Source organism: Mandrillus leucophaeus, unplaced genomic scaffold, assembly GCF_000951045.1.
Source record: "Mandrillus leucophaeus isolate KB7577 unplaced genomic scaffold, Mleu.le_1.0 Scaffold327, whole genome shotgun sequence".
In the NCBI taxonomy this organism is placed as follows: Eukaryota; Metazoa; Chordata; class Mammalia; order Primates; family Cercopithecidae; genus Mandrillus; species Mandrillus leucophaeus.
In genome coordinates this window covers 179,458-200,552 of record NW_012103443.1, presented here as the reverse complement: position 1 = coordinate 200,552, position 21,095 = coordinate 179,458, and the positions used below count along the sequence as shown (strand labels likewise).

General features: G+C 41.1%; 1 protein-coding gene across 2 annotated transcripts in view; it reads left to right on the top strand.

Annotated features, from left to right (window-relative positions):
• Nucleotides 1-21,095, top strand: part of ARID5B (AT rich interactive domain 5B (MRF1-like)) — a 194,932-nt gene that overhangs the window by 157,685 nt on the left and 16,152 nt on the right. For both annotated transcript variants that reach the window (XM_011988310.1, XM_011988311.1), the window contains one exon: nucleotides 9,678-9,775. In XM_011988310.1, the coding sequence (XP_011843700.1) occupies nucleotides 9,678-9,775 (98 nt within the window). The remainder of the gene's footprint in view (nucleotides 1-9,677; nucleotides 9,776-21,095) is intronic.

Here is a 21,095-nt window from a genome sequence, read left to right as displayed (position 1 = left end):
AAGAGCTGCATAAATATAGCCCACAGAGATGACATCTGTAATAAAATCAATTGACATAGGAAGATGTCGTCATTGGGAATATTTTCTCCTCCACACAATGATCAGATTAAGTTGTGTAGTTTCTTCTTGCAATTGAATAAGAAATTATTTTTTCATTGCCTAAGAAGTAATCTGGGATATCTCTGTACCATAGTAAAATGACAGTAAGACACACAAAGTCAAGAAAATGAAATTCATTTTAGCCCAAACGCAATAACCAGTGCTTCTTGCCAGATAAAGCACATTGTTCCACAGACTGATATAATGGTTTGATGTGTGGGTCTTGGGATGGCGAAAGAGGAGACAAGCATTATGTGGTTCAGATAATCTGGTATTTACTTGTTGAGCTATCTGCTATGAATTCTGACTAAAAATTCTTTGATATGAGTAATATGTGCTTGTAATATGTTTCATATATGGGGTATGTACCTATGTTTATAAAGAAATATACATGGACTACATATAAAATGTGCATTTCATATACATAAATTTACTTGAAATATTTATCAAGTGCCCTATGTAAAAATTATAATTTTTCACTTAGTTGAGTCTGTTGATAGGATCATGATATGAACTGCTTGCCACCGTAGCTCATAGTTTTTGGCAAAATCTTGAGCTAATTATAGCCCTCATTCATGTAAAAAAAATGGTAACTTATTCAGGGTTAGTCTCATAAATGTAGAAGTCAACCCCACAGGCTAGACTTTCAAGTCTAGCTTTTAATGTTTAGAATAGGAATACACATTTTTATATGAACTATGACTACAGATAGTTATATGATATTGAACAATATTATGAAATGTCTTTTCACACTCAGGAACTTTTTGTTATTCACTGATAGGGAGAGTGCCAACAATTTCACAGAATCAGTTTTTCCTGCTTTTGTGTCTTCTGTATCTTCACAAATATTTTTTTTCCATGCAACAGCAAATTGATGTAGAATGTACAGAAGAAACTTCTTATAAATTTCATTGTTCTTTGAACAAATAGTATTTATCCTTTTGTTGGATGAATGAATGACCACACAATCAGCAACACACCTGACCACGTATTTACTGAGTACCTTATGTGTACAAGGCATTGTTTTAGACTCTGTTAGATGCAAGGTTTCAGTCAGGCCAGTAATTTCAGTCCTTAAGTTGCTTACCACCCAAGAGAGGCAATAATGATCAAACAAGGTGGAAAAAGGTCAGTGCCCTACACAGGTAAAGTACTTACTCATGTAGAGATGAGAGAAGGAAGGCTTGATGGCTCTGAGGCCATTTGGGAAGAATTCTGGGGAATGGATAGAATTTAGACATGAATGATGGATTATGCCTTCCAGAAAGAGAGAATGAATCAAATAAGGGAAAATATGTGGAGGCAGAATAAAGTTGGGCATGGTGGAGAGTTTGAAAAACATAAACTAGAGTGACGAGGTGGCTGGGACAAGTGGCCCTGAAGGGAAGTTTCTAGAGAGAAGGATGGAGAGAGATGGAACCAAGTAAGGAAAGTCCTCCGATGCTAGGTCCCTGATGTTAGGCCTTCAGATTCTAGGCCCTTTCATGCTGGGCCCTGGATGCTATGCCCTTCCATGCCATGCCCCAAAGTTATTCGTTAGGCTGCAGAAACTACGGAAAGTTGCCAGCTCCCCATCTCTGGTGATAAGAGTCACTCCTCTTTCTGGTACTGTGTGGGTGCCTTCTCAGTGGGAAATTTATGCCCTCCTTTTAGGCAGATAGGCAGATAAAGGGAAGGCAGAGAACTCTTCCTGAATCTGTTGTTCTCTGTTGCCCTCATCTCAAAATAATCTTTATGCCAACGTGGCATAATTTAGGGGTGACATATTCTGATCCCCTTCACTGGAGCTGAGGAATATGGAAGATCAAATTGGCATCTGCTCTCCATCTGGTCATGAACAGAATTTTAAAAGACATTTCTGCTTCATCCCTTCTTTCCTTCCTTCCTTCTTCCTTTTTCTTTCTTTCTTTTTAAATGTTTCATGCTGTAGATTGGCCCCGCAGATACTTAAGTTTGCCACCACCGTTCTACATTTAAGCTTCGGAACCTCCTATAAGTACAGAATACATTTTTCTCTTGGCATATTTTGACTAATAAAACTGTGAGATGTTCAATGGGCATTGAATTTTGAAGTCAGTCCAGGAGATGTACAAGTAATATCCAAAGTCTGAAGGCTTAAGTTGTCATCACAGAGTTACTAGAGGACACTTATCTTTGACATGATCTGGTATCAGAAACGAGTGTAGACCTGTAGTCACTGAGAACTCAAAAGAGATCTTAGAGTCTTCTAGCTCAGTGGCTCCTAAAAGCTACTCAAGAATAGAGCTCATGTTTATAATGGGGAACTTTAAGTGGTTGTTTAGACCCCCACCCCAAGATATAAACTCTGAGTTGGGGCATGGGCCCAAGACGTAGAGAATCCTTTTCTTTTAAGCTGCCCAGGTGATGTTAATTCAAATCCAGTGATAACAGTGATTCGTAACACTTAGCCGAGTATTTCCCATGGCTCTTAGCTTCAGCATGTGACCCCTATCTAAGTCAAGTATCAAAGACTTTTCTACATGCTGTTACTACAGAAGCAGGCTAGAATATTCATATTTCCTCGGCTCAAGAGCAGCAAAGAGTTCCTGACAAGTATTTTGGCACTTGGTAAAATGGTAGTCTAAGTTGGAACTCAGTAAACTATTTTTATTTTTAATGAGGGGAAGTGTAGAACTGTAGTACTCTCAAATTAATTTTTCTCAAATTTGCCTTTGTACCAAAAAAAAAAAAAAAAATGCCTGCTGTGCCCCAGTTCATAGCCTCATTTTACAAGTGAGAAAACTGAGGCACTGGGAGATGAAATGAGTTGCATGGGTTCATCATGGCTTTCTTCAAATTCTGACTTGCTGAGGATTTGGTACACAGTTGTCTCACAACTCTGTAGCATTACTGAAAGAGATTTATAAATGATTGTTCTTTGTGCTTTCCATTCCTAGCAATCTCTAATCTAAAATGCTTCCTACATATTTGGGGCAATGTTTTGGGGAAAGAATCCGATAACCTGCCTTTTGTAGCATCTTTTAGTCTGTTTTGTAGCATCTTTTAGTCTGTTTTTTGTCTAACATTTGTAGCATCTTTTAGTCTGTTCTTTGTATCTAAAATGAGCTTTACCAGATGTACTAATTACTAGCTGAGATTTTTATCTGATTCTGGAGAACAAAATGTGTGAATTCAGGAGATGAGTCAAGAAGTATGGATAATGTAAATATTCAATAATAGTAAAAAACTGCAAGTATAAAAGCTGTAGATGTATTGCTTCTGCAGTTAACTTGTGATTGGATAAAGACATCTCTCTGGAATCCCTTCTGGTTATGAAAAGAGGTCATCTTAATTGGCTTGTTTTTGTTTGTGGTTATAAACTATTCCAAACCTTCTGGTTTGAATTGCGGATTATGGATTATTTCATTTCAGTCCTCTACAACCATCAAATTGAATTTTTTTTTTTAAAAAAAAAGAGGAGCAGAAGTTTCATTGTAAGCCTTTATAGCATTTGACTGATGGCTGTATGCAATTCTCTCCATCTCTTCTGCCTTTGCTGGAAATGTATAGAGTGTCTCTTCATCCTTTGGTTGAGAGAGCATAAATATATTGAATGGATTTGATTTCCTACGAAACAATATTCTGGCATTTTGATTAATTGACAACAAGGACCCTTCCTTTACAATGTATCTAGCTTTTCCTTCCAAACGTTAGAATATGGATCACCTACAATTGAAGAGGCAGAGCTGGATAAATCTTTGCTGATGAACTAAAGAGGCCTTCACTTCAGTGTCTGGTGAAGCAATTAATGCTGGAAGAGTAGCTTGGGGTATTACCAGGATGCAGCATATGGCGGTGGTTTGCTAAAGTGATTTCCATTTGGCTAACCACTTGATGGCAAGCCAGAGGCAATATCTGGAGAGAAGGTAGAGTTGAGAAATGGGTCTTGAGTATATCTTACCCTGGAGGCACAGTGATACACAGTGGTACCTTCTAAGAATGTCAGTTAGCAACCCTTTCTCTTCCCACCAGTGGGACAGGGCCATTATTTTTCATCTGGAAGAAGAAGCCTCTTTCCTTGCTGAAAGGATTAGGCTTTGACATCAAATTCTGGCTTTGACATCATTTTTAAGACATCTGAATCTAACCCTAGTTTTCTGGACAGGCAAAGCCTCTTGCTTAAATTCAAAATTCTCCAGGCCAAAGATGATGTCATGTACTTTTGAAAGACTCCAGTTCCTGGAGTACTACCAGGAAAAGAAAGTCATCTTCCTTGAATTCAGTCCACCCTCAAGGTGTCCTGAGAAAGAAGCTGTTTCTCAGAACAGCCCGGGCAACATTGCTTTCAGGCAAACTCTTCTCTTGACTTGGTATTTCCTACACATTCTTAAGCCATTGCAAGAGTTTAAGTCTGAAAAGATTTCTGATACCTATTTCCTCACCAGACTGCAAAAATACCAGTATTATTGCATTCCTGCAGCCTCAAAGATAGAGAAATCAAGGCTCCAAGAGCATGTCTTGAGTTAAAATAGTGATTTTCTACCTTTTTTAAGTGACAGGATATTTTCATCCAATAAAACTGTGGAAGGGGCAGATTCTTTTTCCACTCACCAGATCAGTCTTCTTGGCCAGGTGGGCAGTGTGGAAAGTTACTTTCAGGCTACCTTTAAAATGCTACCTGGGTTCTAAAGACAGGTTTTTTGTTTGTTTTTGTTTTGTTTTGTTTGAGGCAGAGTCCTTCTCTGTGTTGCCCAGGCTGGAGTGCAATGGCATGATCTTGGCTCACTGCAACCTCCGCCTCCCGTGTTCCAGTGATTCTCCTGCCTTAGCCTCCTGAGTAGCTGGGCTTACAGGCACCCAGAGACAAAGTTTCACCATGTTGGCCAGGCTGATCTCGAACTCCTGACCTCTGATTACCCACCCATCTCGGCCTCCCAAAGTGCTGGAATTACAGGCATGAGTCACCACACGCCACCTCTAAAGAGAGTTTGAAAACCTCTATATTTATAAGCAATGAAAATGTTATGAACATAGTAGGTGTGCAGTGCTTTTCACAGAATCTCTTGGGTCTTACCTACACTAGGGAGAAATAACTTTCAAATGTCTTTGAAGTGAGATTAAATCTCACATGTACCTAGATTGGTTTGTTTTACTTGGATGTAGTCTGCTCAGTTTTTCATCTTGTGTTATGGTTAATTGTATGAAGCTATGCTTCCCACTAAACAATGAACCCTTGAAAATAGTGACATCTCTTTCTTTTCGTGATACCATCTCTCACTCTACCCTCCATCCCTTCCTTTCACCTTCATACCTCTGCACAGGCATAGTGCCTGAAAATGGTAAGCAGTGGTGGATGGTGATGTTATGAATCTGTCATCTAATTGAGGACCTTGAAGAGGAGGCACAGTCCAAAAGAAATAACTGTGTGGATGAATTTGGCTATTTTCCTTAGAAAACAAAGAGCCAGGGTGGGCGGGGTGGCTCACGCCTGTAATCCCAGCACTTTGGGAGGCTGAGATGGGCAGATCGTGAGGTCAGGAGATCGAGCCCATCCTGGCTAACGTGGTGAAGCCCCGTCTCTACTAAAAATACAAAAAAATTAGCTGGGCGTGGTGGCGGGCGCCTGTAGTCCCAGCTACTCGGGAGGCTGAGGCGGGAGAATGGTGTGAACCTGGGAGGCGGAGCTTCTAGTGAGCCAAGATCGCGTCACTGCACTGCAGCCTGGGCGACAGAGTGGGACTCTGTCTTAAAAAAACAAAACAAGCCAAAAAAAAAAAAAAAAAAAACTAAAGAGCCAGAAGTTCTCTGTTCCCCTAAAAACCAAATATAATAGAAGGTCAGGTTGAAACACGAATTATAACCAGGAGGCCTGAGGCTTAGTGAGAGAGTTGATCAAACTAGCCCCTTGATTAGATCAAATTTTCCAGCTGAATGGGGTTCGGTACTAGACACTAGGAGGCAGATGTTGGTTTTATTCCAGATGGAATTTTAAAGCTTACCCACATCCAGAGAGGACATTGGATAACAGAATAAAAACTTTAAGCAAATGCATAATTAGGCACCATTGAAGCATGTTTCTACAGAAGGCAGATTTACATGAAGCTGGGAGATGTTACCATGCCCTGTTCTCTCTCCTTATTGGGCTCTGAGACCCATCATGGGTTTGGACAATGGGGGAATTTAGACATTTCTACCTGTAGAGTCCATGGCTAGTATTTGATTTACATCTAGAGACCAACAAAACAGAGATGTGTGCCCAGGAGACTTGTGTACTTAACAGCATTTAACAGTTGCGAAGAGCACATTTTATGACTTTCCCGTGGAAAGAAAATATCTCAAAATGGCCCAATTCATCCAGGCCATTCAGTGGAAGCTCAGTAAACAGAGGAACCACTTCCTCGAAGGCCCAGACTTGTCTTCACTCCAGATGACCCTCCCTGATATAAACTATATTTAAACACCAGAACTTACTAAGTGCTAGGGGCTGACACAGACCCCTGGCCTACTGCAGACAGCTTATTAATGCCCAGCGGTGCTTGATGTTGGCTTCCTATGGCTACAGTTTCAAACCTAGTATGAGACAGATTATTTTTCCCTCCTGTGATAATGCATTATTTATTCCTAAAGGGCCTTTTCTTTTCTCTGATAGACAAGTGTGTCGCAGGGCATTCCCTCGTTTAGATGGTAGGAAGGGGAGGGAGGCACGGTCAGTTTCACACCCTAAAATATCCCCGGCTCTCTTGCTCATCAGTTTTCACAATTTGTATTATTTCATTGATATATGTGTTCACTCAATTGTGGGTATCCCCCACTAGAATACAGTGGTGTTGCATGCTGGCTCTACTTTTCATTGCTGCATCCCAGCTGTAACATTTGTTAGCACAATGCCTAATAAATGGGCGATGTCCAATAAATTTTTGGTGAATTAACGGATGAGTGAGTGGTTGGATTCTGATATAATTGAGACTGATTTGTGACTCAGTGGTGAACTTAATATAGAACTTCCTTTTTTTTTTTTTTTTTTGAGATGGAGTTTTTGTTCTTGTCGCCCAGGCTGGAGTGCAATGGTGCGATCTTGGCTCACGGCAACCTCCAGGTTCAAGCGATTCTCCTGCCTCAGCCTCCCGAGTAGCTGGGATTACAGGCATGCACCACCACGCCCGGCTAATTTTGTATTTTTAGTAGAGATGGGGTTTCTCCATGTTGGTCAGGCTGGTCTTGAACTCCCGACCTCAGGTGATCCACTTGCCTCGGCCTCCCAAAGTGCTGGGATTACAGGCATGAGCCACCGCACCCGGTCAGAACTTCTGTTCTAACTAGAGATACAAGTGGTCAGGGTGAACTTTATGCTTTGAGAATAAAACCACAGAACACTTAACTCAACCCACCACCTTAGATTGATCCTGTCCTCTTAGCTAGATTTCCTCATTGGGAAAGACTGAAAGCTAAAGGTTGAGAACTCATAGCAGTAACTGTGATTCCCATAGTTACCTGCCTCATTTGAAGGAAAAGGCTCCCAGTGTTCTGTGTTACTAACTTGCTACAAGCATGGGCTATTCTCAGGTCATTCTGATGTGGAAGCTGCTTTATGCAGTGAAAAGAAGTCCACTCTTGAGACCAGAAGACAACCATGTGGGTCCTAGTTTTGGCACTCTGCTGCTGTGTGTCATTGGGCAAGTATGCAGCCTCTCTGAATCTCCCTTCTTCTGTGAATGAGATTCCTATAACCTGCCTCACAGGCTATGGGAGGATTATATGATGTCGTGGATGTGAAAATCCTTTATAAAATAGACAGTGTACACAAGAGACAAAAGGATGAGCAGAGTGATGGTTTCTTAAGTGACTGCAGGGACACACACAGGCTGTTTTCTAACTCTGTTGTGTCCCCCAGGGCCCATAGGTCTCATCTGAGTGAGGGGAATCTGGCGGTGTGTTTCAAGGGGCCTCAGTATTCTAGGGTCTTTGAGGAATCGTGCAGGCACTTGGAGGTGTCCTGTTTCTTCTCCCTTGATATGTGGGCCTCAAATAGGTTAGCCCAAGATTGTATCATTTAAAGGTTGGAGGCAGATTGTAACTACGTATAAAATAATTACCAAAATACATATTTTGAGTGTTTTGAAAGGGGTTGAAACCATTTCTTATCATCTAAAACAAACTGTAAATAAAGAAGATTTTATTTTCAGTTGCACCTGCTGGTAGGTGGTTTCTGTCTAGTGAGACCTGTTGAAACTGATTGGTTCAAGAATGCTTCATGGGAAATTGAATAATGCACACCTAACATTGTCTCGAGGTCCTACTTGGGCCTGTTGAGAAGGGTCTGTGGAAATGAAGGGGTTCTTTTTATTTGAAATAGAAAAGGTACCATTTATCCCATAATATTTAACCACCCATCTCCTCCTCCTCACATTTACAATTACAGAGCCCCAGTTGCAAGTTGAGGTTTCTTAATTTTTTTTTTTTCTTTGATTGCTGCCTTTAGCCCCTTGGTGAACTCTGCTGGCAGCCTCGTGGGTATTTTTCAAAAGAAGCCTCCTGCTTGATTGTATTAAATTCCGCTGGCACCTTTGCCACGCCCTGTCCCCTACACAGTCAAACAACAGAGTTTTCCCATAACCCTGTTGAGAAATATTCATGAGGACCTCAGAACTTGTTCTGTCTTCCAAATTTCAAGGAAATACTAGACTTACTTGGATGTAGTAAATGACATGGTTTCCCCAAATTAATCATTTGCCAGATCTTGCATCTGTTATTTTGTAAAATCTTAATTTATGTACAAAAATAAAATTAAAGGAAAAAATAAAACAAGACCATAGTGTGCAGCTCAGGATATTACAAGCTGTTTGTTTTTATTCCCTCAAGTCAATAATGTACATAGCTAGCATTTTAACTGTGGAATATATTAGTTTTCATATGATTTGATCAATATCCCATTTTCTTGACCTAAGTGAATAAAAATTAGCAGCTTGCAACATATACAGTTTCAGATTTTGGTTTTGTTTTGGTGGTTAGAGAAGCTGGCATAAAACTATAGCCTGAGATGACTATAAATTCCACAACCAATTTGATCATTTAATTTAATCTGTGTAGTAATTTTATTTATTTTTTAAATTGGCAACACATCACATGGATCAAAAATCAGAAGATACAAAAGCATGTTTGGGGAAAAGACTCTTTTTACCTCTATACCCGGTTCCCCATTTCCACATGCCTCAGGCAATCAATGTGAATGTTGATTCATCTAAACTGTTAAACTAAGATGTAGTTAAGCTAAAACCTGATTTTATTTTGATGCTCTATCAAATGACATAAAGGAACAGGGTATGAGTATGAGACCCTGACAAATCCACATGGATATCCAGGGAGGTGTCTTAAAGGAAATGCACTTAGGATGACAAAACACACATCCAAAAGTAGAATTCCATTTTTATTGTAAAGAAAAGTGCTGAAAGCGAGATCTCACTATGAAACCATAAATCACCCCATATACTCTTTTGGACTTCTCTGTTTCTGGGTTTCCAGAACAGACTGTTCTCTTCTGACTGTTGCATATGTATTGAAGCCTGGCACTGTGAATCTCTTACGATGTAAGATTGAATTTCCCATTGCCATTTTTTCAGATAACAGCCCGCCGTCAATGGAAACATATTTATGATGAATTAGGCGGTAATCCTGGGAGCACCAGTGCTGCCACTTGTACCCGCAGACATTATGAAAGGTAAGAAATCATTTCATGGAATTGCTTAGTTAAAAGTGTGTTAATTGAAAGGAGCCTCTGGTCAAGGATAAGACCGAGGAAGTCTAAAAGACCTTTTGGGAAACTGAAAATTTCCCTCTGGCATTTTACTTTGCATACAGCCTTGTGATTTTTAGGGAACATGGCTTTCTCTGGTTACCGGGGCTAAAATTAGATGTTCTTTTAGTTTGGTTCTATCATGTGACCACCTGCCTGACAATGCCTTTTTTTTTCCCCCACAAGCATAGATTACTCAGTATGTTCTCTTTAGGCTCATTTAACATGAGAACCTTTAGCTTCTGAAAAATCTGCAATGCTACTCTGAGGTTGACATTGAAAAGTAAGCACTTCTCCTAATATTAGCATTGAAAACTAAGGATTTCTTATAGTAAGAGAAATGGCCCCAGATCAAATCTGTTGTTTTATTTCATCCTGGTGTTTTTCTTCTACGGAATCTTCTTACCAAGCTCTGTGTGGCTTGGTTTTCCAATAATTTCAGCCTATTTCAGAAAGATGATGATGATGCAAACAAGAAGTAATGCAAAATTAGCCTACTATGTTGCATCCACAGAAGTCGATTTCTGCTTTGTATTAGGACTCCGTTATTCACACCGTTAAAGACCAGTTAGCAGATTAATGCATTATCCCTCTATGCTTCAAGCCCATACTTAATTTGTTTAGGTCATTACCAACTTCTTTATAACTGGCACTTCCCTTTGGGTCTTATACATACATCGTCAGGCAGTACCATTTAACTCATCGATTCTTAGTCTTTTTTTTTTTTCAAATTCAATTGTACTTTTATCTGTATTGCATTTAACTCAGCTTTAGTATGGCCGTTCAACAAGAATATTTTTGTAATAATAAATTGAATTGGGTTTAGTACACCATGAAAAATTGCCACAAAGTATTCCCAAAGGATTGCCTTACTTGGCGGGGTTGTAATGCAGAAGGATTTTTTAAAATTGATAATAGATGTTGAAATTATTACTCTTTATAGCATTGTTTTTCAATACAACACATCAATTTTTAAAATATGTTATTTCTGTCAGTGTTTAATACAAAAACTCACCCATTCCCACTGTATGTAAAAGGTACACCACTGATGTCCTAATACAAAGTAGGACTGATATCTCAGGTGAGTGTTCCAAAGATATTATCTGAGGAACCACAGGCTACTTGTTTTTGACTTATGAGTCAAGGAGTCAAGGCTTCATTCAGAACTTTTTTATTTTGAGACGCGGTCTTACTCTGCCGCCAGGCTGCAGTACAGTGGCATGATCTCGGCTCACTGCAACCTCTGCCTCCCGGGTTCAAGCGATTCTCCTGCCTCAGCCTCTGGAGTAACTGGGACTACAGGCACGTGCTACCACGCCCAGCTAATTTTTGTATTTTTAGTAGAGATGGGGTTTCAGCATGTTGGTGAGGATGGTCTCAATCTATTGACCTCATGATCCGCCCACTTCGGCCCCCCAAAGTGCTGGGATTACAGGCATGAGCCACCTCACCCTGGCCAGAACATTTTTATTAGAAACTCCGTCCCTGTCTTCAAATAGATTCTGTTCTGAGAGTGGACATCCCTTTCCTTTATATGCAAATGCCTTCAACACCCGAACCATCAAACTTAAAGGAGCACATAGCAATTAAAGCTTGAAAAAGGATTGTATCTCAGCTGTTAGCTCATCTAAAGAATGAAAACATCAATCAAATTAATTACAAAGTATCGCATGGTAAAAAAAAAAAAAAAAAAAAACCATAAGGTTTGGCATGGAGAGAAGGATTGAACCCATAGTTGTGTGTGTGTGTGTGTGTGTGTGTGTGTGTGTATGTGTGTGTAGTTGAGCAGTTATGTGAATAAAAGTAGGATTCTTTGGAAGATTGTGTACTTTTGATTATTTACTTCTTGCTGGAGTAGGAGATTCCTGAAAGCTTTCAATCACATTAGAAAATTTTAGTAGAGATACCACAAACTTTAGCAATTAAGAAACATGACTAAAGATGTCTTAAACTTTTTGAAGAGTGCTGTCACTTTTCCAAATCCAGAATTTGTTTGGTCAGTGTATCAGTCAGGATGCAGTAAGGAAAATGGAAACCACACTGGATATTCAACAGAGACTTCACCATAGGCAGTTGCTTAAACAGGAGTTGGTGTGAGGCACTGAGTTAACACAGGGGCAATGACTGTAGGTTCTCTAGGGTGAGAGAATAGAGAGGAGAGGGTGGTTGTCACCACCCAGAAGTTTGGAGAATGTGCCTCAGAGCTGGGGTTCGGGTCCCCGGTAAGAAGGAGTCACCCAGCCAGCACTGGTGCTTCAGGAGCTCAGAGGAGGAGCACTGCAGAGCTGGGCTGAAACCTGAGGAGGTGGTGCTCCCTGGCTGCTGCCAGACCTCAGAGGACACGCGCTGAAACTGTTGGGGGACTGTTGAAACTAGAGGCTACAACCCACTGCTGCTGTTAAGGCATTGTTGAGTTGACACTGATATGAACAAGTGAAATAGAAAGGAGATTTCTTTTCTCTCCCTGCCTCCCAGGACCCGCTGTTTGCAGAACAGTAACAGGAAGATAGATGACAAAAGGGATGTATAATTTACAGAATTCCATTCCTAGCATCAGCAAGCAGAGTACAGAAGGGTGAATTTGGAGTTGAGAGACAATAGGCCATCCGCCAAGTGGGAACCCCATAAGCAGAGCCCGTTTTATATGTGGAGACACCAAAAATGGCAGTGTGGAGCCTCCAACCACGTTGTTGGAGCATAGCTGTCCCAGGGTGATTAGCAAGGTCCTTTACCTTTCCTTGGTATTTCCTTTTTGCCGTCTAGACTCCTCTCACGTCCTTGTGATCAGATGCAATCACTAACTACCAGAATTTGAAGATCATTGATTTTATTTACAATAGTGCCTCTCCCACTCTTGAATCAATCATTCTCCAAAAGGAATCACCCATAATCCTATGTGTTGTGATAGGGAGAAAAGGCTAGGATTACCATTCTAGATGTCTTCTTTTTAATTGGTTCTATCAAAGAAAGGCAGAGGACATGCACATATGTCCAAGAAGAGACTGAAGCTCTGGGCTAAAACTTCATGATTATGGTGGATTTCATTCATTCTTGCTAGTCACAGGTTGCATGAACAGATAAAACAGAGATGACTGGACTGGTGAAGGAACACTATTTTCAAGAAGGGCCAATGAGTTGAGAATGGTCAGGACTTTGTGGGCAAATATCTAGTCTGGAAATGCCCTTGGAATTTTGTAAAGCCTTCCAAACCAAATCAGGATGATGAGAGCTCTTCCTACTAGGCTGCGGGTTCTTCTGTTCTCTCATTCCTTTCACTCTGATAAAGAGAACTGCTCCTTTTCCTATTTCCCTGCCACCAGCTTTGCTTTCCTAGAAGATGAAGAAGTGAGTGATCTACTATGCATTATCCACTGATTTATTTTTCATGCACTGCGGTTCATGTTTCCAGTAAACGTTTTCATTTTACAACAAGAAAAATGTAGCCAGTTCCTCAGTAAAATGTTACTTGTATATTAGTTGAGCACTTTTGGTTTATTAATGAGTGCAATAATGAAAGTGTGGGTTGTTGAAAAGAATCAATGGGTGTTTTTATTTAAGGCAAAGCAGAAATGGTACAATGCTCGTGAATACATCATTGTCGCTGAAGGCCTGACTCGTACAAACTTGCCTCTGATTGGTTTAAATCAAATAGGTCCAAGCACTTCATAAAAATGTCTTTGTCAGCCTGGTTTTGCTTCCAAACCTATTCATCTCTGTCAGTTTTTAATATTAGTACCAGGCTCCTGGCCATAGTCCATTAGTACTGTACTTAATTGCTCGTGTTATAGATGATTACCAATATAAAAAGCATTAATGTTTTCCCATCGCAAGGCTGTTGCTATGTAGATGTCTCCAACTAAGCAAAGCTTATGAAATATGGTTATTCTGGACATTTCTTGCTCAGGATTTATAGATAAAGTTACTGTAGCTTTTGATGCAAAGAAAAATACCCACCTCATTCTTTCTAAGTGGAACATTTTCTTTCTTGTCTAACTAAAAGTAACCAGTTCACTTTATTTTTATCAGTAAAGGAACAAAAAGGAAAATGGCTACTTTTATGGAATTTTCTTAGCTTGATTTTCTGGAATAGTAAGTCACTTTAAAGGCTTTGTTTTCACATGCAGATTTCCCTTTTTAAAAAATGTTTTTAAAGTACACGCAGGGGAGAACAAAATTTTTACTCAGAATGCTAGATTACTGGTTTTAATTTTCCTGAATAAATTACGTGGTCTGTTTCTGTGGAGCACATGAAGTTGTTATTAGGGATTTTAAAAAGGAGCATTAAAGCAAAAGTACTTTGTGATGTGCATTTTTGAGTATTTAGAAAATCAAAATCATAAACAAATGTATTTGTTTGTGAGGGAAATTAGCAATTACTCTTCATCTTCTTGCATACATAATGCCTAATGTCAAATCCAACCTTTTGCTTTTGCCATAAGCATTCCTTGGACAAGATTGTCACCCTGCATGGCTGAGGCAGCTTTCTTTGCAGGGACTTAAGGTGAGCTGTACCCAAGCCAGATGTACTTGGGCAGATATTGAGTGATAGCTGGAGCCTCTGCCTTTTTTCTCTGAAGGTATACGGCAGAGTGTGGGAGGCTTCATGTTTTGAATAAGAAAAGCATGTGCTTTAAGTTAAGGACCAAAAATATATCAGGTTCTAAGGAACCCACCTAATCATACCATGGCTAAAAGTCGGGGAAGGAAAGGTGAGTTACAGTTCTGTGCACATCAAGAACATGATTCCATGTATTCTTGCTCATTTGGACACCCTTGGAGTTAATAAATACACAATTCAGAAAGTCACAGGCAACATCTCAGAATTGTATATTTAAGAGGACCCCTAGCAACTCCCTAGACCAGTGCTACTCAAATGAGATTTTCTAATTTGTCCATGAACTGTTTGCTACTAGTCCATAACAAGCTAAGCACAGCAATTGCAAATAAGCATTGATAGACTTACACTGAAATATGCCAGAATAACATTATGTCCGTTGAAGCTAATAAAAAATTGAGGCTTGTGTTTTGTATGCCTCCTTTTGAATTTCATTTTCTAGTAATTCATTTTTATGGTTGTTTACAAAAGCATCAGTCAGCATCAGATGGGAAATTCAGAAAACTAGTCCTTCATCCAGGTCAGTGGAGAAGCTCTCTGCTCCTACGTCTTGGCCACAAACTTAGATGCTTATGGAGGCAGGTAGCATAGATGAGTGTAGGGGCCATGGCTGGAAAGTGTGAAACTGGCATGTACAGCCCGGGCCAGAAAGCCCAAAGGGACCAGCCCACACTGTTGCTGTAGGTAGATGCCATCTGTGTGCTTCCTGACCTTCCATGTTTTCAAGATATTTTTAAATGTGAAATAACCTAGCTTATAAGCATTGGCTCCTATATTTTAAAAAATATTTTATATAAGCTAAATCAAACATGCCCAGGGGCAAAATATGGATGCCAAGTTCCACGAAGACTGAACTGTGCTTGACACTAGGCTATCCAGCCTCTGATTCAGCGCCCTGCAGTGGGAGGGCCTGGAGGAAGCGTCAGGGTTCAAGGCGCTCTTACTCTGCTCTACACACTCTTCCGTGTGCTGAGCAAAACGCCCTCTGTGGCTTCCCATTGACCCTGCCTTGCCTTCGGAGGCTCCCTCATGTCTTCTCCCTTTGCTCTGATCAGCTCCCAGGAGCTTGTCAAAGCTCCTCTTTCACTTCAGGTCTTCCTGTTCCATTCAACCAAGCCTCAGAGTGTCAGTAATGGACCTTCACCAGCTCGGCTTGCTCTCATGCAGGCACCTCCAGTTTGTGTCACTCAGAATACCCAAAGCTACTCCAGATGTGGCATGTAGTACTTCTCAGGATGTGGGCAGTGTCAGTCTATCAACACAGCCTAAGATTACATTTGAAATGGGCAAAAAGCCCTCTCCTATTGGCCTGTTGCTTCTTCTTAGATAGGATAGATTTGCCATTTGATTTACTTCTTTTTCATTTACTGCTGCCCTCAAAACCCAATCGGTGTTTTTTGGACATCTGCTATGTGCAGAGCACTCTCAGGGGTAATGAGAACATGTAAAGCAACGAGTTGAGAATTGGCTGGCAAACAATGAGGAGGTACCCTTGTCACACATTCACAGCAGAGATTGCTAAAGGAACAGGATGCTGCTTCCCGTGAGCCCAGGTTCAGCCTCAGAATCTTTCTCAGTATGGCATCCCCAGGGAGCCACCACGACTCATTAGAACTGGAAGAAGATGCCGTGATCCTTGGTTTATCCAGCCTATCACAAGATCTGACTCAAAGGCTGTACACACATGGAAGAGAGTTATATCTATGTCTGTAGACTGGGCATGGTGGCTCATGCCTATAATCCTGCACTTTGGGAGGCTGAGGCAGGCAGATGACTTGAGACCCAGGAGTTTGAGACCAGCCTGGCCAACACAGTAAAACCCTGTCTCTACCGAAAAATACAGCAATTAGCTGGGGCTGGTGGCGCATGCCTGTAATCCTGGCTACTCAGATGTCTGAGGCACGAGAATCACAGGATGGCTGAACATGGGATGCGGAGGTGGCAGTGAGCCGAGATCACGCCACTGCACTCCACGCTAGGCTACAGAGCGAGACTCTGTCTCAAAAAAATAAAAAAACTACACCTATAAAAACTAGTTATGTAATTTAAAAAAATAAGTTCAACAGGGATCAAAGAAGGAAGAGAGAATTTTCAACTGAAATGAGCAAAGTCCCCCCCCTGGAATATGTGTATAAAAAGATAGGGAATGAGATGGTAAAAGGGGCTGTCAGGAAAGTCCTAAGGCTGAATTTCCAAGTCACATACCCCAAAGGCAGGTAGTGCAGTTTATCCTCTTAGTCTCTATGAACTATTATCCTAAGGTGCAGTGGGTAGACTCTGCCCATCCTCATCTGTGGTAAGGTTACCCAGTCAATGGACTTGCATTTCCTTTCCCAACACGGTCTTTCTCATGGCAGTCCTGACCTGCGGCCCCTATTGGGCTTACCTCTGCAACACGGCCACCCTGCCACTCTCATCTCCCTAAACCCACAGAAGGCATCCTAGCCCTTATCAACAACCAGAAGCCCAGGAAACTGAAAACAAGTTGCCCAGAGTTAGGTTGACTGAAGTTGTACAGCTTCTCTTCCATCTACACCCCACCAAGCTTGTTCTCACAGGGCTCTGAATCAGGTCAGTGCAAACACCCTACACCCAGAGTAGCTGCTGCTTGTCATCTGTAAAGAATTTCTCTCCCAAGGACAGTCAGGTAATTTCATACACAAGAGCCTCATACTCCGTATCACTCAGCATGCCTAAAATGCTCTGATAACTTTCCAATGCCTGGATATTTCAAGAAACTTTTAAAAAGGAAAACAAAACTCTAGCCAGACCCTGGAGTAGAAAAACTGGTTTCTATTTTAAAAAAATAAACAACAGCCTTTGAAAAAAATCTCTACTTAAAAATTCTTAAATTTGCCTCTAAATGCAAGTTGTAATTAATAGAAGTTAGAGTTTACACTGTTCAGTGTAAAAACACCCTCAGGCACAAACTAATCAAGTGTGTATGTCATGCTGTAAACTACAGCGAGTTCTTTGTTTGACCCCGCCCCCCCCCCAAAAAAAGCTTGCCAAACAGCAGTTTTTCTTTGTTGAGCTCCTTTATTGTCTCATTTTTGTTTTTATCCTACTTCCTCCATCCCACCCTTTGAACCTAACTTAGTATTTAAGAAACTTTGCAAGTTCCATGTTTTATTGATAGTTTTCATCAAGCGTGAATTTAAATTTGAGAATAGATTAGGTGTCTTAGCCCTTTTCTTTTTGATAAATAGCAAAAGGTTTCTACTTAGGATTTTCTGTCCTCAGGGTTTTATCATTAAGATTAAATAACTGTACTCTCAAGCATGCCACTGCACAAACATCATTTCAATTATGTGAGTAACAGATGCCTTCACAAAGAAACTATTGAAAATTCAGAAAGCATGTTTCCAAAAAAGAAAAGGGAAAAAAAGTATCATATGACGGAAGAATGTAATTGTTTACCATTAAAGTATATTCTTAACTCTTGCACTGAAACCCTCTTGGAACATTTTGTTTTTGTGTAAGTTACTACAAAGTTTCACCAAAATAATAAATGTTGTGGGAGAATTGTTGAACATTTCAGAAGTTCTGGAACCAGTAGGATCTAACATGCATGGGGCTTAAATGCAATAGTTGTTTGCCTGTTTTTACATTTTGACACTGCCTTCCATCATTTGCGGGGTGCACATCCCATTGAAAACACTGCCATGTTGGCTGGGCCTAGTGGCTTACCCTGTAATCCCAGCACTTTGGGAGGCCAAGGTGGGCAGATTGCTTGTACCTAGGAGTTTGAAACCAGCCTGGGCAACATGGTGATACACTATCTCTACTAAAAATAGAAAAAAATAGCCAGGTGCGGTGATGCACACCTGTAGTCCCATCTATACAGGAGGTTGAGGTGGGAAGATCATCTGAGTCCAGGAAGTCAAGGCTGCAGTAAGCCGTGATTGCATGAGACTCTGTCTCCAAACAAAACAGTATTGGGTTTATTATTCTTGAAATAATGTTCATCTGCCCTTGAAATGGGTCCATACAACTCAATTCTGAAGTCACTGGGTTTTTTTCATTGAGAAGAGTAATTGCTGCAATCGTTGCTGGCTGGCATTGTAGTGGGCGAGGCACCATGCATGGTCTGTGTTCACTGTTACAAGCATGCATTTTAATCGCTGGGAACATAACATCAGCCTTCCTTAAGCCCATTCCAACTTTCTTCAATGTGGTTGTCATTTGAAAGGCATAGGAATAACACCAGTCTAGACACTCTTAACATGTGGCATGGAGACATTATAGAAAGCCCCAAAGGAGCTTTATTAGGGAGACCATGGGAAGCTTGGGCTTGGTAGGACTAAGTCCTAGAGGGTGGAATTCATGGAGGATATGATTCTCGAATTTCTTTTACCATCCAATATTAAGTTGGGCATGATCCAACTAGTATCACTACCTTCTGAAGAGCTATGGCATGGTTATTGTAGCATATTGTAAGAGTAGTTGCCCAGTGCCCAAGCCATAGGGCTTCTTCTGATGTAGGAGGTTGAACCTTTGTGGAATGGCCACATATGTATTTTATAGGCCTGTTGCCCCCGAGAAAAGGAGAATGCTCACTCCAGTTTCTCAGGTGACTCCTTAGGAGCTAGGAATTCACTTAACCCACGCAGGAGTGATCTTTCAATATCTCCTCTGTGTTGGTACGTCTCCGTGTTGATACGTCTGTGTATGAAGGTGCACAGCCAGCTTGTTGAGATGAAGACAGCTGGACTAGCAGAGGCAGGCAGTTTGGTGGCTGAACTCAAATTGTGACACTAAACAGCTGTGTGCTATTGACAAGTCACTTAATCATTTAGCTCTGAATGTCAGTTTTGTCATCCATAAAATGAGATAAAATAATATATCTGTAGATATTTCTTTTATTGTAATGGTTGAAATTAAAGCACTCAGAGGGCCTGGTATTAATAAGAACGTAATGCATGGTGGTGGCTGTTAATATTATAATGCCTAATCAATATATATGAATGACCCGAATGAGGTTTCTCTACCTTCCCACCTTGCTTCTAACGCAGTCCCCTGAAATCCATGTAACTCCAGTTCAGGAAAGCTGTCATCTTTGAGCTGACTCTCTCACACTGACACGCCTTTATGGGAGCCGAGCCATCACCTTGCTGTGTTCGGTACCACGTACCTTCCTTTCTTCTTTTCATTTAGGGTCATACACACTCTGGGACCACAGAGGGAGGTATCAGAATCCTATCAGTGGGCCTAAGAAACAACTCTCCCACCGCTTCCAGGGGCCAATGGAGAGAGCATTAAAGCCTTCAAACAGTTTTCTTGTCCATCTGCTGCCTGTTGAGTAGGTAATGAAGCCCCTGTGAGCAGATCATTTTCCCAGAAAAGAGACATTTTGTGGTGACACATGGATATATTTCATCGTTGTTAATAGTGGACTCCATAGATTTTAGGTGTCTTAGCATAGAATACAGGTGATGCTAGTTAGACGTACTTCATTTTTAAAGTATGTGGGGCAGTTTGGCTTTGGTGGCTCTTGGGCAGGGTGAGTCTTTCACACAGACTCTGTGTTGCACTCTGCTGCCATTTTGTTGGCTCAGATGGGCCCCGCTGTAGGTTCGTTCTTCATGTCAGGGTGGCTTCTTAGTCCGTGGTTTGGTGCCCCAGACTTTGAGTTCACATGCTTGCTTGTGGGGAGGTGACACTGGAGGCCTCTTTCTCAGCTCTCTTGGTTATGGGGAGAGCTTGTCACACTCGGCACGCTATTTTTTCTGCTCCACTGAAGCTCGCATTATAAAATGGAGATCTTCATCTGTGGCTCACGTCTCTCTCAGATGGAGCTTAGCTGTTAAAAGAACAGGAACAAAGCATCACTGTAGCTAGTGTGCTCAATCGAGGTTATGCCCACCAAGGAAACAGTCTCATTTCTCTGCTCATTTACATAGCACATTTGTGTCTTTGGCTGTTGGTTTGGTTCCCTACCCCCAAAAGCTCTTCTTCCACTTTTATTATCATGGTCTAGCACCTGAGAGGTGAACAGTATGTGAGATTAGAAAAACTCTCTATGCTTATTGGAACTGTAACAAGCATGTGTACCTCATCTTCCGAAAGGAAAAACACACCTTCTGTTGGCTCCATATTTGGTGAAAGATTCCTTCCCATACTTCACAGTGAAGTTGTATTTTCAATTTCTGGCTGCAAAGGGAAATGTCTGGCCAAGTCATAGAAATTTATCAAGCCTGGAATCAACTCAGAGGTGTAATGACTCCATTTGGGGTGAGATCAGGTCTGAAGTCCCAGTTGAACCAATATGTCATTTTGTTGTTACTACAAAAAAAGCCTAATAGTACTAGAGTAGTAGTACCCTTTTTTTTTTTTTTTTTTTTTTGAGACAGAGTCTTACTCTGTCACCCAGGCTGGAGTGCAGTGGCACGATCTCGGCTCACTTTTACCTCTGCCACTAGGGTTCAAGTGATTCTCCTTCCTCAGCCTCCCGAGTAGCTGGGATTACGGGCACGTACCACCATGCCTGGCTAATTATTGTATTTTTAGTAGAAATGGGCTGGTCTCGAACTCCTGACCCCAAGTGATCCACCTGCCTCGGCCTGCCCAAAGTGCTGGGATTACAGGCATGAGCCACCACGCTTGGCCAGTAGTGGCATCTTTGACCTG